The 15,336-nt window shown below is 46.0% G+C and overlaps 1 protein-coding gene across 1 annotated transcript in view; it reads left to right on the forward strand.

Moving 5' to 3' along the window:
- Window positions 1-6,334, forward strand: part of KIAA1462 (KIAA1462 ortholog) — a 38,452-nt gene extending 32,118 nt beyond the window's left edge. The window contains exon 2 of the mRNA XM_006874039.1: window positions 2,575-6,334. Within this exon, the coding sequence (XP_006874101.1) occupies window positions 2,575-6,334 (3,760 nt within the window). The remainder of the gene's footprint in view (window positions 1-2,574) is intronic.
- The last annotated feature ends 9,002 nt before the right edge of the window (window positions 6,335-15,336 follow it).

Consider the following 15,336-nt stretch of genomic DNA (forward strand, 5'->3'; position numbering starts at 1 on the left):
TGTCACTTAACAACAACCTCAACAGTGGGGAGTAGGCACTGAGAATTTTTATAAAGGGCTTCCAAGGTAATTCTAAAGCCCATTTGTGTGATGTACCAGCTATCCAGAATTTGGCGGATATTGGATACTACCATGCCCGACCTCAGAGAGAGAAAGAGTTCTGTCCCATACAAAGATCCACCAACACTTCCTTTTAAGTAGCCCTGGTGGTGCTATGGGTTAGGCATTGGGCTGCTTACCACCAGATAAGCACATCATACCCACCACCTGCTCTGTGGGAGAGTGATGTAGTTCTCTGTGTTTGTAAAGGTTTATGATGCATTAGAACTGACTTGAGGATAATGGACAGTTTTACCCCTTTTTTCCCAAATCACCTCAGAATAAGAGTGGTCTGGAATGCTAGCAAGTTACCTACCTATTCCCAGGTCCTAGCCCAGGCCTACTGAACGGGAATTTTCAGGAGGAGTTACATACCTGGTAATATTTGTACTTAATGAGCCTTCTGGATGGTTCTTCCCATCACGGAAGTGTGGGAATGTGCTAGAACTGGGGCTCTCAGCTCTGGCTGTACTCTGGAAGTACCTGGAGGAACTTGGGCAATACTGAACCCTGGCTGTCCCCCTTCTCCCTAAGAGATTCTAATGCAGTCGGCCTGTGATACTGCCTTGTTGTTGTTAGGTGCCTTTGAATCGGTTCTGACTCATAGCGACCCTATAAAGGAACGGCTGGTGGGTTTGAATCGCCGACCTGGAGCTTCAAGCCCACTTTACGGTCCAGTGCGTTATCCTGCAGCGTTGCACTAAGACATGCTGTTGTTGGGTACCGTCAAGTCGGTTTTGACTCATAGCGACCCTCTGCACAACAGAACAAAACAGTTCACTGCCGTCACCTTGGAGCCCATTGTTGCAGCGGCTGCTGCTACTGTGTCAATGCGTCGCCTTGTGGTGTGTGTGTGTGTGGGGGGGTCTTCCTTCTTTTCACTAACCCTCCACTTTATCAAGCATGATATCCTTCTCCAGTGATTGCACCCTCCTGATAGCATGTCTGAGGTTTGAGAGATGAAGTCAGCCATCCTGTCTTCTAAGGAGCATTCTGGCTGTACTTCGTCTAGTTCATGCTTGTTTGGTCTTCTGGCAGTCCATTCAACATTCTTCTCCAGCACCAGAACTCAAATGCGTTCTTTCTTCTGTGGTCTGGCCTTCATTATTCATTGCCCAATTTTCATATGCATATGAGGCGATTGAAAATACTATGGGCTGTGGATGTTTCCAGGAGTCAGGATAGTTTAAGTTCCTGTAGTGATTCTAATGTATTGTTGTTGTTATGTGCCCTGGAGTCGGTTCTGACTCATAGCAACCCTGTACAGGGTTTCTGAGGCTATAAATCTTTACGGGAGTAGAAAGGCTCATCTTTCTCCTGCGGAACAGCTGGTAGTTTCAAACTACTGACCCTGAGGTTCACAGCCCAATTCGTAACCACTACGCTACCAGAGCTCCTTGATTCCAATGTATAGTCAAATTCAAAAACCACTAGCATTGGCATTAATAGTTCTCTAAGTGTGTTTCCTGGTGTGGCATTGTGGCACCAATGTGCCAGACTGCAAAGCCATTTGAACTGCAAGGTCGGCAGTTCAAGCTCACCACCTGCTCCTTGGAAACCCTATACAGGGTCACTATGGGTTGGAACTGACTCGTTGGCACTTAACAACAACAACAAACAATACAAAACAAAACCAGTTGTTGTGGAGTGAAATCAGGCTCCTGGACCCCCATGGACGTCAGAGGAGGGCTGTGCTTCACAGGGCTGTCAATGCCGGGTTTTTTTTTTGGAAGATGATCACCAGACCTTTCTTCTGCAGTACCTCTGGGTAGACTTGAATCTTCAATCTTTTGGTTTGTAGCTGACCATGCTAACCATTTTCATCACTCAGGGGCCCCTCGTCCCCATCCACCTCCCAGACATTCTGAGGGCATAGCCAGGAATTTGTGTTTTAGTGATACTCTTGGTTATTCTGATGCACATTAAAGTTAAAGGACCAAGGCTATAAAGCAAAGAGCCCTATTAGAACAGTGGTTAAAATCTCTTGGCTGCAAACCAAAAGGTTAATGGTTCAAACCACCAACTGCTGTGTGGAAGAAAGATGTGGCCATCTGCTTCCCTAAGGACTTGCAGCCTTGGAAACCCTGCCTTGTCCTATAAGGCAGCTCCCAGCCCTCATTCCCAGAGAGTACTCAGGAGAGCTGCACTGAGCCAGCAAGCTATGGTTTTCTTCAGACCTCCAGGCAGACCTTGAGAAATCCTGCTCTCCACCTTCCCCTGGTTTCCTTGGGCGTTTTAAAGTTCTGAGGAACTTGGCATCGCTGGTGTTCTTGGGGTCAGCCTGCCGCTGCTGCTGCTCTTAGGCCCCTAATGGCAAAACCCATGGCTCTCTGCCAGCCATGATGTTCTTCTTAAACTTGACAAGTACTATGGGTGGCAAACATTTTTAAAGGGACTGCCCTGAGTCTGACGTGGATGCTGCTCACAGTGTTTCCTCCCTTCATGTGACTAAAGTCTGTGCCTTTTTATTTGTAGGTTTTATCACCAACCGCAGTTAGTGTGGTCCTCTCAGCCGCAGACTGGGAACGACCCAGCGTACTGGAGGAGGAGCCAGAGGGACCGAGAAGACCTGGAGGTCAGAGGACTGGCCCAGGCCCACAGTCGGCCTGTCCACTTGAGAGAGGGCCCATGGGATGTTGGAGCAAGGACCGAGAATGTGACAAAGAAGGCAGTTTGGGAAGAAGAGCTGAGAATGGCAGAGGCTGCCAAGTGGCAGAACGTAAGCCTGGAGAGCTGGAAGCAGCCGAGGAAGTTGGGGAGGCAGATGTCTGACGGTGGCGGGGAGAAATTATTCCACGATCTGTACCCATTCATTCCAGGGGGGCACCGGTCGAACCCTCCAAACAAAGGGAAGTCACAGTCGTTGCCAAAAGTTCTTTTCCCTGAGAGCCTGAGCTGCCTGGACACACCCCTTTCACTGACCGACGGGCACTTGCCAAGGTTTCCTGAGGCTCCACTGTATCCTCCAAATTTGGAGTCCACAAGGAACACGGAGAAGGGTGGCTTCGTGGCTCCTTTTCTACAACCTAAGTATGGGAGACCCCTCAAGCCTCCGTCTTACGAGCTCCACCAACAATCCAGGGGAGGGGTGGAAAACAGCGAGTACCAGGACGCCGACGACTTGTACATTTCCTATCTGACCAAAACCAGTGACCCCAGGCAAGAGCGCTGTGGGTCCGACTCCAGTCTGGAGCCCCCAGTCTACGTGCCTCCCCCCTCATACCACTCACCCTCCCCTCACATCACAAACCCATACCTGGAAGACTCCGCACCCAGACGTGTGGGGGGCGGTCGCAGTCAGCAGCACCCTCCCACCGAAAAGGCCGGTCCCAGTTGTCAGCGTTCTCCCGGCTCCCTGGAAACCGGCCATGGGTTCGGTACAAGCCCACTCTCTCCTCGCCGGCTGTCCCAACACCCCTGTTCCCCCTCTGCTTACAACAGCTCTGTTCAGTATATTCCTTTCGATGACCCGCGGATACGACACATTAAACTAAGTCACCCCCAGGGTGTCTGTGAAGAAACCAAGCTCTATGATAGCTTATACAGCCCTCGGCCTGCTGTCCCCCAAGAGCCAGCTCATAAGAAAATGCAACCTGGGGGTGCCTTTTTGAATGTGCAAAACATGACCCCCACGGCCTCTGCCATTTCCTATCCCAGCCCCCAGTGGCTGGCGGGCCGGCTCCCCTGGGATGGGGAAAGCGGTGACGTGGCCGACCAAAGAGACAGCTGTACTGTGCAAGGACAGCGAGCTGACGGGAAAGGTGCCCAGTGTGGACACTCCGAAGGCCGTCCTTCTTCCCCAAACCCACAGGCTGAGAGTGCCTGTGAAATCGTCACCAAGCTCAAAAAGTTTGAAACTGGACTCCAGCCCAAGAAAAGTTCAAAGATCAAAAAGAACGAGACTGTGTTTTGCTTGGTTTCCATCCCAGTGAAATCCGAATCACATCTGCCCGCCATAGATAGGAACAACAATGACTTAGAGAAGAATGCTGATAAAAAGAGTGGCCTTCCTATCAGCCCAGTGTTGCAAGAACAAAGTCTCCTGAGCATGTCTTCCACCGACCTGGAGCTGCAGGCTCTCACAGGAAGCATGTCCAACAGAACAGAGCTACAAAAACAAGATCTGAGAGTAGCAGAAGATACACAAACAAATGACCTAAGTTTCATTCAGCCTACAGGACACCGAGAACTGAAGTACTCTACCTCTTGGTCAGGGCACCAGTTCAGAGACCAGCAGACACAGACCAATTTCACTGAAGAATCCAAACGCTCACAGCTCCTCCTAGGTGCGAAGCCAGGAGCCTCGGGTGACACAGTGTTGGCTCCAAATTACTTCGACCCCGCTACCTCGGGTGCGCCAGTGCATGCAGCACTAACTCCTGGTGACCAGAAGCAAAGGTTGAATGGTCACTGCTTAAAAAGTCAAATGTACCTCAGCCCCTCTAGCAACAGTGCTTTCTCGAGGACGCCCTCAGCCATAAACCAAGCCCCTGCGCCCAGAGTGTGGCCGAGTCAGCCGCACATGGATGTCCACGATCACGGGGCCAGCCCTCCACCCAAGGGCGAGGTGGTGAAGGGGGAACCCACAAGTCCATGCAACAGTCAGCAGCTCTTTGGTCAGTTTCTCTTGAAGCCTGTGAGCCGTCGTCCCTGGGATTTAATAAGTCAGCTAGAAAACTTCAACAGGGAACTGCAAGAGCAGAAAGAGAGCAGCGGAGCCAACAGTGTGTGCGGGAGTGAGGAAAGTGAGGCCGAGGGCCAGCAGGAGGACAGTGGAGACTCCAGGTGGAAGCAGGCCGGATTCAGTGGGTATGGCCAGGCAGTGAGCGGTGAGCAGCAGCCCCGGACACCGATGCCACCCGAGCCTGGCTTTAGGTCGGGAAGAGTGAAAAGTCAGTCTGACAGCTATAATGAGGAGCAGAAGGTGGGCCTTCCGGCCCCGGCCCTTCTGCAGGCCCAAGATAGCCGAGGGGAATCCTTCAGGTCGGCAGATGGAAACTGGATCACAGAGAAGAGAAAACAGGAGGTTGGAGCAAGAAAAAGCATAGTAGCTATCAGCCCAGATCCTGTGAAAAGAACCATGGCGTTTAGATTGAGTGACACCAAGCCAGTCCCCACGTTCTCCCCAGCTGAACGGAGAGAGCCAGGGGAAAGCCAGAACTATAGCCCTGACATGAGTGTTCTCAAACCGAGCAATGCCGTCACCTCAGAGGGTGAGAGTCGGGAAGACAGGGAGACTGAGTTTCTGCTTTCCCTCGCTAACAAAAACCGGGGACTCTCCGCACCAGACCTACGGTCTGTGGGGCTGCTTATGGGGCAAGAGCCGAACGCTAGCAAGTTAGACAGCTCTTCTGAGAAAGCAAGTGCAGTAGAAATCCCCCCAAATGAGTCCCTCCAAGAAAGGGCTGAACGGATCTTGGGCATCGAGGTTGCGGTGGAGTCTCTCTTGCGGGCCAGCAGGAGACCTGAACACCAGCACTGGCCCGAAAGTAGCGAAAGTGCCTTCAGGCCCGATTCACCCAGGGAAGAACCACTGACCAGCTCAGCCCAGCCAGATGGCCCCTCAGCATCAAAAGATGCCTTTTACGGCCGGAGGAAGTGTGGCTGGACTGAAAGCCCTCTTTTTGTAGGGGAGAGAGACATGACTAGACGGTCTGCCCACACGTCTGCCCACTCAGGTACGGACGGGGCCATGGCCCTTGATGCCTCCGGCCCTGAGCCCCAGCCCAACCCCCTGGGCCCCGAGTCCTTGGATCTGAAGGACTCCGAGAAAAAACCCCCATTCAGGTCCACCTTGTTCCATTTTATGGAGAAGAGTCCAAATGTGGCAGGCTCAGAGAAGAGGTGCAGAAGTACTTCCAAAGTGATTGAAAGTTTACAAGAGAAACTGGCCTCCCCTTCCAGGAGGGTGGACCCTGACCGCTTGCTGAGAATGAGAGAGGTCAGCTCTGTGTCCCGGATGAGGCTTCTGAGCTCCAGGAGCTCGGATTCCATGGAGGAGGCAGAGGAACTGAAGGCGGCGGAGAGGGCCCACGGGGAGCACCCAAGAAGCTTCACGTCTCTAAATGGTGGGGACCTGGCCCAGAGAGTGACCTCTACCCCCCAGGGCATCCTCTCCCTGGAAGACCACCAGCTTCTGGCAGCACAGAATGCAAGGAAGAGAGGTGATGGTGACTTCTGGTGCACAGGTGAGCCGTTGAGCAAGATGCAGAGCCCCTGGGTGGTGAAAGATTGAAGATTCGAGTCTACTGTAGGTACCTCGGAAGAAAGCACAGGTGATACACACTTCTCCCCCAACCAGCCATTGACAAGCCTATGGAGCACAGTTGTGCTCTGGCACACACTCCTGGGGTTACATGAATCAGAATAGACTCAACAGCATACAGAATGTATGCTGGTGGAGAATGAAAATGTGCCAATACAGAAAAGATAAAAGTTAAGTGATTGCCCCCAAAGATGCCTTATTTCACAAAGAATGTTCTAGATGCGTTCTTGTAAAACTCAGATCTAGTAGCATACTTAAAATGATTATGTAATTGGAGGAGCTGTATAAACTAGTATAGAGGTAAAGCACTGAAGTGTTCCAGCGTTGGTGTAGGCACCTTGATAAAACCTGTTAGAAACCATAACGCCACCCCTTTAAAAAAAAAAAAAAAAAAATCTGTTTTAAAACCATTCAAAGATTTCTTTGACAAAACTGTCAGTTTGCACTTTCTCAGCACTGGCCTTCAGGTCACTGTCAGTCCAGCCATGCTCATCCAGTGTCCTGAGTTCTAACTCAGGTGAGATGTTTGCCTCCGTGCAGCCTCTCCATCCTCTCACCAGGATATATCCACTGAGCCTTCTCTGCGTTACAAAACCACAAGCAAGTGTCCCAGATGGCAGCAGTGATGGCTTTCCACAAGCACGACTTCATCATCTCAGCTCTGACATAAACAGACCAGGAGGGCTGGGACCTCCCAGCCTCTCTGCTGTGGGCACCTAGTGTTTTCTTCAGGGACTGGGCATTCATTCCATCAGTGATTCATCCTAGAGATGATTAGAGGAGTTAAGATAGATGCTAAAATCATACACCACATAGATCTTCCATCAGTCCATCCAAGCCTTTATTTTTTATAACACACTTGGCTGCTAACCATAAGACTGTAGGTTTGAGTTCTCTCAGAGGCACCTCAGAAGAAAGGCCTGGTTATCTACTTCCAAAATATCAGACACCGAAAATAAAAACCCTATGGAGTACAGTCCTACTCCGACACACACGGGGCTGCCATGAAGGTTAATTATTTTATTTGGTTTTGTGTTTAAAAATTAAGGAAAACCTATGGCCCCAAGATTTGCATTTCCACAGCTACTGCCAGGCTCCTCACCCACTTCCTGAGTCCACCTCCCTCTGTCTTACTGCACATCACCCTAAAACTAGCTCCATCCCTCCCTGCTTTACCCACCAACTCCTCACCTGCCTTTTTCCTTTTTTGAAATTCAAGGGTAGAAAAGAGCAGTTGTCGCCCTGGAAAAATCCAGAAATTTGTTGTTGAACAAAAAAATCGACTTGGGTACTTTTGACATTTTCTCTAGTAGGATCCTTAGGGGTGTTCACTGTTGTTGTTCTGTTCCGTAAGCAAATCCACGCATTTGTCAGGATCCTCCTCTTACATCATTGTAGGAAGACAAATTTGGTATTTGTTGACAAACAGAACTCAGAATATGAAGTCTTAGCCATTAATGTGGGGAAAATATCAGATGACCCATTTTTAGGACTTTTGGGATTTATTATAGGTTTAAGCGTGATCTACCCCTTGTCCCCACAAAAAAATATATGCCCAATTGCATTTAAGCATTAGGTTAAGCTTGTTATTAAACGTTATAGAGTTGGTTCCAACTCATAGCGACCCTATAGGGTTTCCAAGGAGCAGCTGGTGAGATTGAACTGCCGACCTTATGGTTAGCATTCCAGTGCCTATCCTACAGCACCACACCAGGACCCTAATTTAAGATTAGTAGGCTTCTAAAGTGAGTTTCCTCATCTTCCTGTCACCGTCTATAATTTGGGGCTCAGCAGATGCTCATCTATAAGATGGAGTGAATCCCACCTCTTCCTGAGAATTGAAAGGATTCAAAAATAGTTTTTGAATTCCTGAGAATTGAAAGGATTCAAAAAAAAAAAAACCCTGCTATAGTAAAATAGCAGTCCGTAAGTGATGTCCATGCCTCAGCCCATGGCCACGTATTTCAGGATGTTTTTGATAGTGAAAACATCAATAAAACAGTCCTTCAATTATTAGCCTGACCGGTTGGCTTGTAGAATGGAGTTGGGTAGAAACATGAAATCAGCCAGATGATACAAATTTTAATTTTAGCCACCCACTAAAGAAAGCACCTCTCCCATGACTTTATTATACTTTGTTTTAGCCATAGTTGCTAACAAGCAGAAATTAATTTCCCCCCACCTCGCTGTCTCATGCATTTGTTATAAGCAATAAAATGACCACACGCCTAAGGGCATTCTAGAGTTAACCCGTGTTGACTGTTGACTAGAGCTCTTTGGCATTCTGGAATAATAGCAGGGGTGAGTGCTCACATATTCTTTTCCTCAATTGGATATCAATGAACCTTTCCTATTACGCTCACCAGGTCTCAGTATTCAAAACTAATTTTTTGGTTTTGTTTTTGTTTTTGAGAAGAACATTGGTCTCATGACTGAGAGAGTAAAATGTGTCCACTCACTGTTGCTTCCCAAATTAGCATAGAGCCTCCTTGCTCTGCTATTGATTGGACTTTCCCCCCTAATTTTAAACACACATTATATCCCTTCCCAGCCCCTAACACCTTATATACTGGAACCGTTTGATTCCTCCTGAATTCTGAGCCCACTTAAATTCAGATTTTATTTTGAAATTATATAATAAGATTATACTGTATATATCTGAACTGATTACACATACACGTCTACACTATTGTGTTGTGTTGTAGTAAACTCAAGTATCATATTGTACTCAAGCATCTCTATTTCACATGAGAGGTGGTCACATCAGCTAACATCATTTTAGTGTTGGTTTTTTTTGGCTCTGTTTAAGAAATCACACACTCCCAACTGATTCAGGCCGCAGGACCCCATCTCAGCTGGATGGATGGTGTTCCAGTTCAGCTGTGTAATAACAAACTCTGACTGCCCCCAAGCCTGCTAGAGCCATCGACCCCTGTTGTAGAGGCTCTGGATATGAAGACAGGAGGTGAATGAAGAGACTATTTAACTCAGGCCCCAAGTGAGGGAAGTCTGGGAAGGCCTAATGATTCCAAATAGTGCCATTTAAAGTCTAGATGTTTGCCTGTCTTCAAAGGGCAATCGTTATTAAGGGTGTTAATATACAAAATACCCACCTGGGTTGACCTTAGTAAGAAATACTCAGAGCCCACAGGAACCAAGAGTCTTAATGATCAGGGTAACCACTGTACAATAAGAACTGGACTCGTAAACTCAAGGTTGGCAGTTCAAACCCATCAGCCACTCTCAAAAGCCCAATATGGGGTTGCTATCCATCGGAACCGACTTGATGGCACACAGAAACAACAAAAACTATCCTTGGACACCTAGTCACAGAATGCTACTGAGCACTAGAAATGGGATTAGTCCAAATGGAGATGTGCCTGCCATAAGAGCTCTGGAGGGACAGTGGTTAAGCTGTCGGCTGCTAACCAGAAAGTTGGTGGTTCAAACCCACTTAGCCGCTTTGTGGGAGAAAAGAACTCGTGATCTACTCCTATAAAAATAACAGTGTAGGAAATGCAACATGCAAATTCTGCTTTATCACCCAGGGTCGCTATGAGTCGTAATTGACTCCGCCCCACACCATAGCACTGTGAGTATGAAATATACCAGGGGACTTCAAAACACTTATCAGAAAATTCCATCCTTTTAATTCCATTTGTTCATGAAATTTCTGAAGCTCCCCTCATACATACCAGATTGCAAAGACATGGTACCATCCTTCCTAATCTGCCAAAAACGGCTCTAAACTGTCCCAGTCATTTTTATGTTGGCTAAGGAGCTCTGGTAGCGTAGTGGTTACGAATCAGGCTGCGAACCTTAAGGCCAAGCAGTTCGAAACTACCAGCTGCTCTGCAGGAGAAAGATGAGGCATTCTGCTCCTGTAAAGATTTACAGCCTCGGAAACTCTGTACAGGGTCGCTATGGGTCAGAACCAACTCAACGGCACTTAACAACAACAGCAACAATATTTGGTTTATGGGTCGGAATCGACTCGATGGCACTTGACAACAACAACATTTGGTTAAATGAAAGCTATTGAAATTAATTTCACCTCTGTCTCCGTTTTCATGTGACTGCTAGAAAAAAAAAAAAATCACACATGGCTCATCTTATGTGACAGAGCTTCAAAAAGTTTGTAGGGAAAATGGGATTAAGTGGTGATGGAATCTTCCCATGAACTTTTTGAGACTTCCTCGTATTTTGTTTGACCTAGCCCTGCCCCTCTCCTGTAGGAGGAGCCTGTTGTCCTACAGAATTCTTACCATGGCTCCTCTTAGCTTTAACCGTGGGATGTGGAGGTTGCTCCAATGTCCCTAGCACTGAGCTGAGCTGCCCAGTGCCCTGGGTCTTATAATTTGGGGCTCAAGAAATGTTCAACTTCTTCTGGTCCTCCAGCTAGGCAGAAGGTTGATCACTCATTCTACTCTCCGCCCAGAAGAGACACCTTCACTCACAGGAGATGGCTGAGCTAGCAGGAAACATAGCGCGCAGCTGTTAACTGTCCTCGGTTGTCACATGATGCATTAAGTGTAAAATGTCAGGAAAAGGCCACTTCCTGCGGCTCTGTGTCATCTGAGCACACACAGGCACGGGGCACTGGGGGCCCTACGGCATGCTTGTGGGGAAGCAAACTGCCTTTCCCATCTGCTTTATACCATTTACCTCAAGGGCAAGACATGGTCCTAGTTAACTCAGAAATACTTTGCAGATACATTGAAAAGGTGTGAGGAAGGCATGGCAAAGCCCATTTGCTGCTAGAGAAATGGAAATTTATGTGGTCGTCTTAATGCATGGCCTCCCTGATAGAATTGGGAAGATACTGCTTTGTAATCGTTTTCCTAACTATTGAATTGTACCACCCTTACAAATTTCTTCAGCACTGTCTCTTAAAAAATTAACCTAGCTTTCTGCTGCTTGGGTAGACATTCTCAATCCGAAAGTAGTATGAAAGAACCTCAGGTTTGCCTGGAGTCCAGACATCTGTGATCCCAGCATTGTTAAACTAAGCAATGCCCAAGTGCCGTGCAGATGGCGATCTAGGGTTCTTTCTTGTGTCGTGTGCCATTTTGGAAATTCAGGCCATCTGGTCAGAGTGTGGGATTATCCGGGATGAGCTAGAGAATGGATCAGTATGGTGGCCCAGACTCATGTACACACACGTGTGTGTGTGTGTGTGTGTGTGTGTGTGTGTGTAGGCCATAGATCTTCTGTCTGCTGACTGGGGACAGTAGGAGACAGGAGACCTCTCGTTGCCTGCCGAACAATCAAGATTTCAGGGTCTCCTGCCCTTCCTGGGAGCGACATTGGATCACAAAGATGAACATTTTAATGCAAGCTTTCGATCAATCAAAATTGTAATTTGCCTCAAAGTCAACAGAAATGTGAAAAATCCTCCTTGGCATCAGTCAAGCACATTGACATGCCTTGCACTTGGAGGTAATTATACCCCATAATGAGCAGCATAAAAGGAGCATCAACATACTAATCTACAGACAGTTTTCCATGTGTGTTTGGGGAATGATCATATCAAACGAACCAGTTACGTGGAGTTGAATCTGACTCACGGTGACCACACATGTGTCAGAGAACTGTACTTCATAGGACTTTCAGTGACTGATTTTTCAGAAGTAGGTCCCAGGGTGCTTCTGGGTGGACTTGAACCGCCAATATTTTGGTTAGCATCTGAACAAGTCAACTGTTTGCACCACTCAGGACTCCAAACTTGACCCTCTAGAACCTCCTTATAATAATCGCTATTCATTCCTTACTGAAAGCCAGACTGTTGACATGTCTGAGGGCTCACTTTTATACACTTGCAGGTTTTACCACCTAGGCATCTTTATTTATGAGGATTAAATATCAGGTGAACCAGCTGAACATGCCATTAATTATCTTCTTTTTCTTTTTCTTTTTCTTTAACAGATTCATATGATCCTAGCAGAGTTGAAAGGGTGTGATGAGATACAAGTGAAGTTTGGAACCACTTTAGTGTGCTAATTGAATGTTCTCTGATTTGAGCCCATCTGCCCAACTGTCCCACATACAAGTGAGAAACTGCAGGTGTGTAGTATGGGTGCATCTTTACCACTGCCATTAGGAGATTCGTCATTCATACAGCATTGCTTTTTGGGGCTTAAGCAAGCATCCACTGGGACCATCTTTTTTAGAGCATGAAGATTTAATCTCTATACTTAGAAAAGAGTTTTCAGATAAACGCTCCCTTACTGATGGACTTGGCCAAGTTGATGTACAGTTTGGTGTTAATGTGGTTCTGGATGAACATGCAAACATGGAAGATGTTTTGAAATGATGTTGAAAGGATTGTGAATATTATAAATGCCTCTTGCTCATCTCCATGGCTGTGCCCCACACTCATGTTAAAGAGTTTGGGGCCTGGGGCCTGGCCTAATGTCTCAGCACTTTGAGTGTAGGGGAAATGTAGAATGACTATATAGGATCCATTTCTAATCAATTTGGCCTGCTGCTGAAAGTAACTTTACTCATGAGTAACTTGCCATCAGAGAGTAAAAGCAATATCTTTTGTGTTCCTAAAAGATGAAAATGTGTACGATAATGTACTAAGAGTAGTATTTATCTGGCAATGAAATCCGTTGGCCATTTGCAAACATACTATTGTCTGCTTTGCACTCAGTATTAATCTATTTTTATTTTCTGTATGGATGTCTAGAAAATCTTTATATGAAAAATAATTGCTGGTTTAAAATAGACCATTTTAACAAAGTGACTATATTTCTTTTTACCAAAAAAAAAAAGAAAAAGCTATTTTTCTATGATGTAAACAATTGTTAGGTGGCAGATTTTTAAGGAAGTATTATTTTATTTAAAAGAGTTGGTATCCCTTGGTGTGAAAGGCACCCAAAGTGGGTTTGCCATGCTTTAGAGCAGATACTATGTCCCTTAAACTCACTTACAACACTGCTACTTCCATTTTATTCCATTGTAAAAAGAGATGTCAGTATATGCAGTACAGGGTTAATAAAATGAACACTCACAAGAATTTTTTTTTAGAATTGTAGCTGTAAGGTTATATTTGAAAACAACCCTCTCAAAACCAGCCAACATCCTTACAACAGTTTTTGCAACCGTATCTACTACAGTTACCAAAATGTAGCCTCAGTCTTGTAGGTCTGTGGGGTTTGGCCCTGAGACTACGCTTTCCTGCCCCCTTCCCTGCCCCTTTCAAGAATTATGTATTTTTATCTAGAATGTTCTTGGGTTAGTCTCTGCATAGTTTTAAAAAGTGCTTGGAGACATTATGTGTATATGTATATATACATATGTGTATAAGGTATATATATATATATATATACACCTTTATAAAAGTATTATGAGGCCTATGTATTCTACTGTGTTTAATATTGCATTAACCTGCACAAAATTTATGCATTTTATGCATTTATCCCTTCTTTCTAAGTAAGGTCTTCTTAGCTAACACTTCATAATAATCTTCCCGCTTCCCTCCCTCTGTCTCGCCCTCCTCCCTCCCTCCCTCCCTCTCCTTCTCTCTTCCCTGTTTCCCTTTTTTTCTCTCTCTTCTTTTTTGTAAAACCACCTTATCTAATTTTAGACGTTTCAAATTCCTAAAATGTGAAGTGTTGGGTGGTCTGTAATTTGGCCCTAAAACAATTCTTGCTGGGCTGTCCTGGCCTGTTTTTATCTGTACCATATGATTTTATTTCTCAAGAACGCCGTGTATTGCAGCTGTAATAAACAAAACAGACTAAGTAATTCTGAAAAACCTTTTCAAATGCACTTACTTGCTGCACTCTGGGTTCTTACCTACTAATCAGTCACTTTTTTCCAGATATGGGCTCTTCTGGAAAGTTCTAGTACGCTCTGGTCTTCACAACAGTAAGAATCCTCTGAGCCAAGCCTGCTAGAAATGGCTGAAGCCGTGGTTTTCTCAGGAAAGATTTAGTAGCAAAGAGGTCACTCTGCTGTAGTTGGTTAATCCTTCAAATCATAGGTCATCAAGGGGCCATCCTTCCCTCTTTAAATGCAAGTGAAAGAAGGTGTGTGTATGTACCAGGGGGCTTCAGAATGCTTGTAGAAAATTCCATTATCTCTGAATTGCATTTCTCCACAAACTTTTTGAAGTCCCTCATATGCCTGTGTGTGTGTGTGTGTGTGTGTGTGTGTATGCATCTGTGTTATATACACTCCTATACACAGACGTACACATACATTCCTGTACTTACAAGGAGACTTTAAAAAGTTCATGGAAAAATGCATTATCTTTTAACTCCATTCTTCCACAAACTCTGTGAAGCTCCTTCGTGAGTGAATGTGTGAGTGCATACATCTATATGGAGTCCTGGTGTGGCACTATAGGATAAGCACTGGATTCAAGGTCAGTTTGAAAAACAGCACATATCTATATTATGTACAATATAGATGTATATTGTTGCTCTTACATAACGTTGAATTGGTTCCAACATATAGCAACCCAGTATAGGGTTTCCAAGAAGCAGCTGATAGGTTTGTACTGCCAGCCTTGCAGTTCAAAGTGACCTTGAAGTCCAGTGGTATATGTATTTATAGAAAGAGGGAAAGACAAAGACACAGAGAGAGAGACAGAGAGAGAATGTGTGAGTGAGTGAGTCTTGGTGTGGCACTGGACTGGCTCGTTTGACCCTAACAGGAGCATAAAGCCTCATCTTTCTTGCACGATTCAAACTGCTGACCTTGTGTTTAGCAACTCAGCTCTTAATCCATGAGTAACTTGCCATATATACGCTACTAGAACTCACTCTGTGACCTCTTGTGTGTTATTGTTAATTGTCATCGAGTCAGTTCTGAGTCACAGCGACCCTGTACAGGATTTCTGAGGGTATAAATCTTTACAGGAGTAGAAAGCCTCATCTTTCTCCCGTGAAGCGGCTGGTAGTTTCAAACTGCTGACCTTAAGGTTCGCAGCCTGATTCATAACCACTATGCTACCAGAACTC

This window comes from Chrysochloris asiatica, unplaced genomic scaffold (assembly GCF_000296735.1).
Source record: "Chrysochloris asiatica unplaced genomic scaffold, ChrAsi1.0 scaffold00258, whole genome shotgun sequence".
Taxonomy (NCBI): Eukaryota; Metazoa; Chordata; class Mammalia; order Afrosoricida; family Chrysochloridae; genus Chrysochloris; species Chrysochloris asiatica.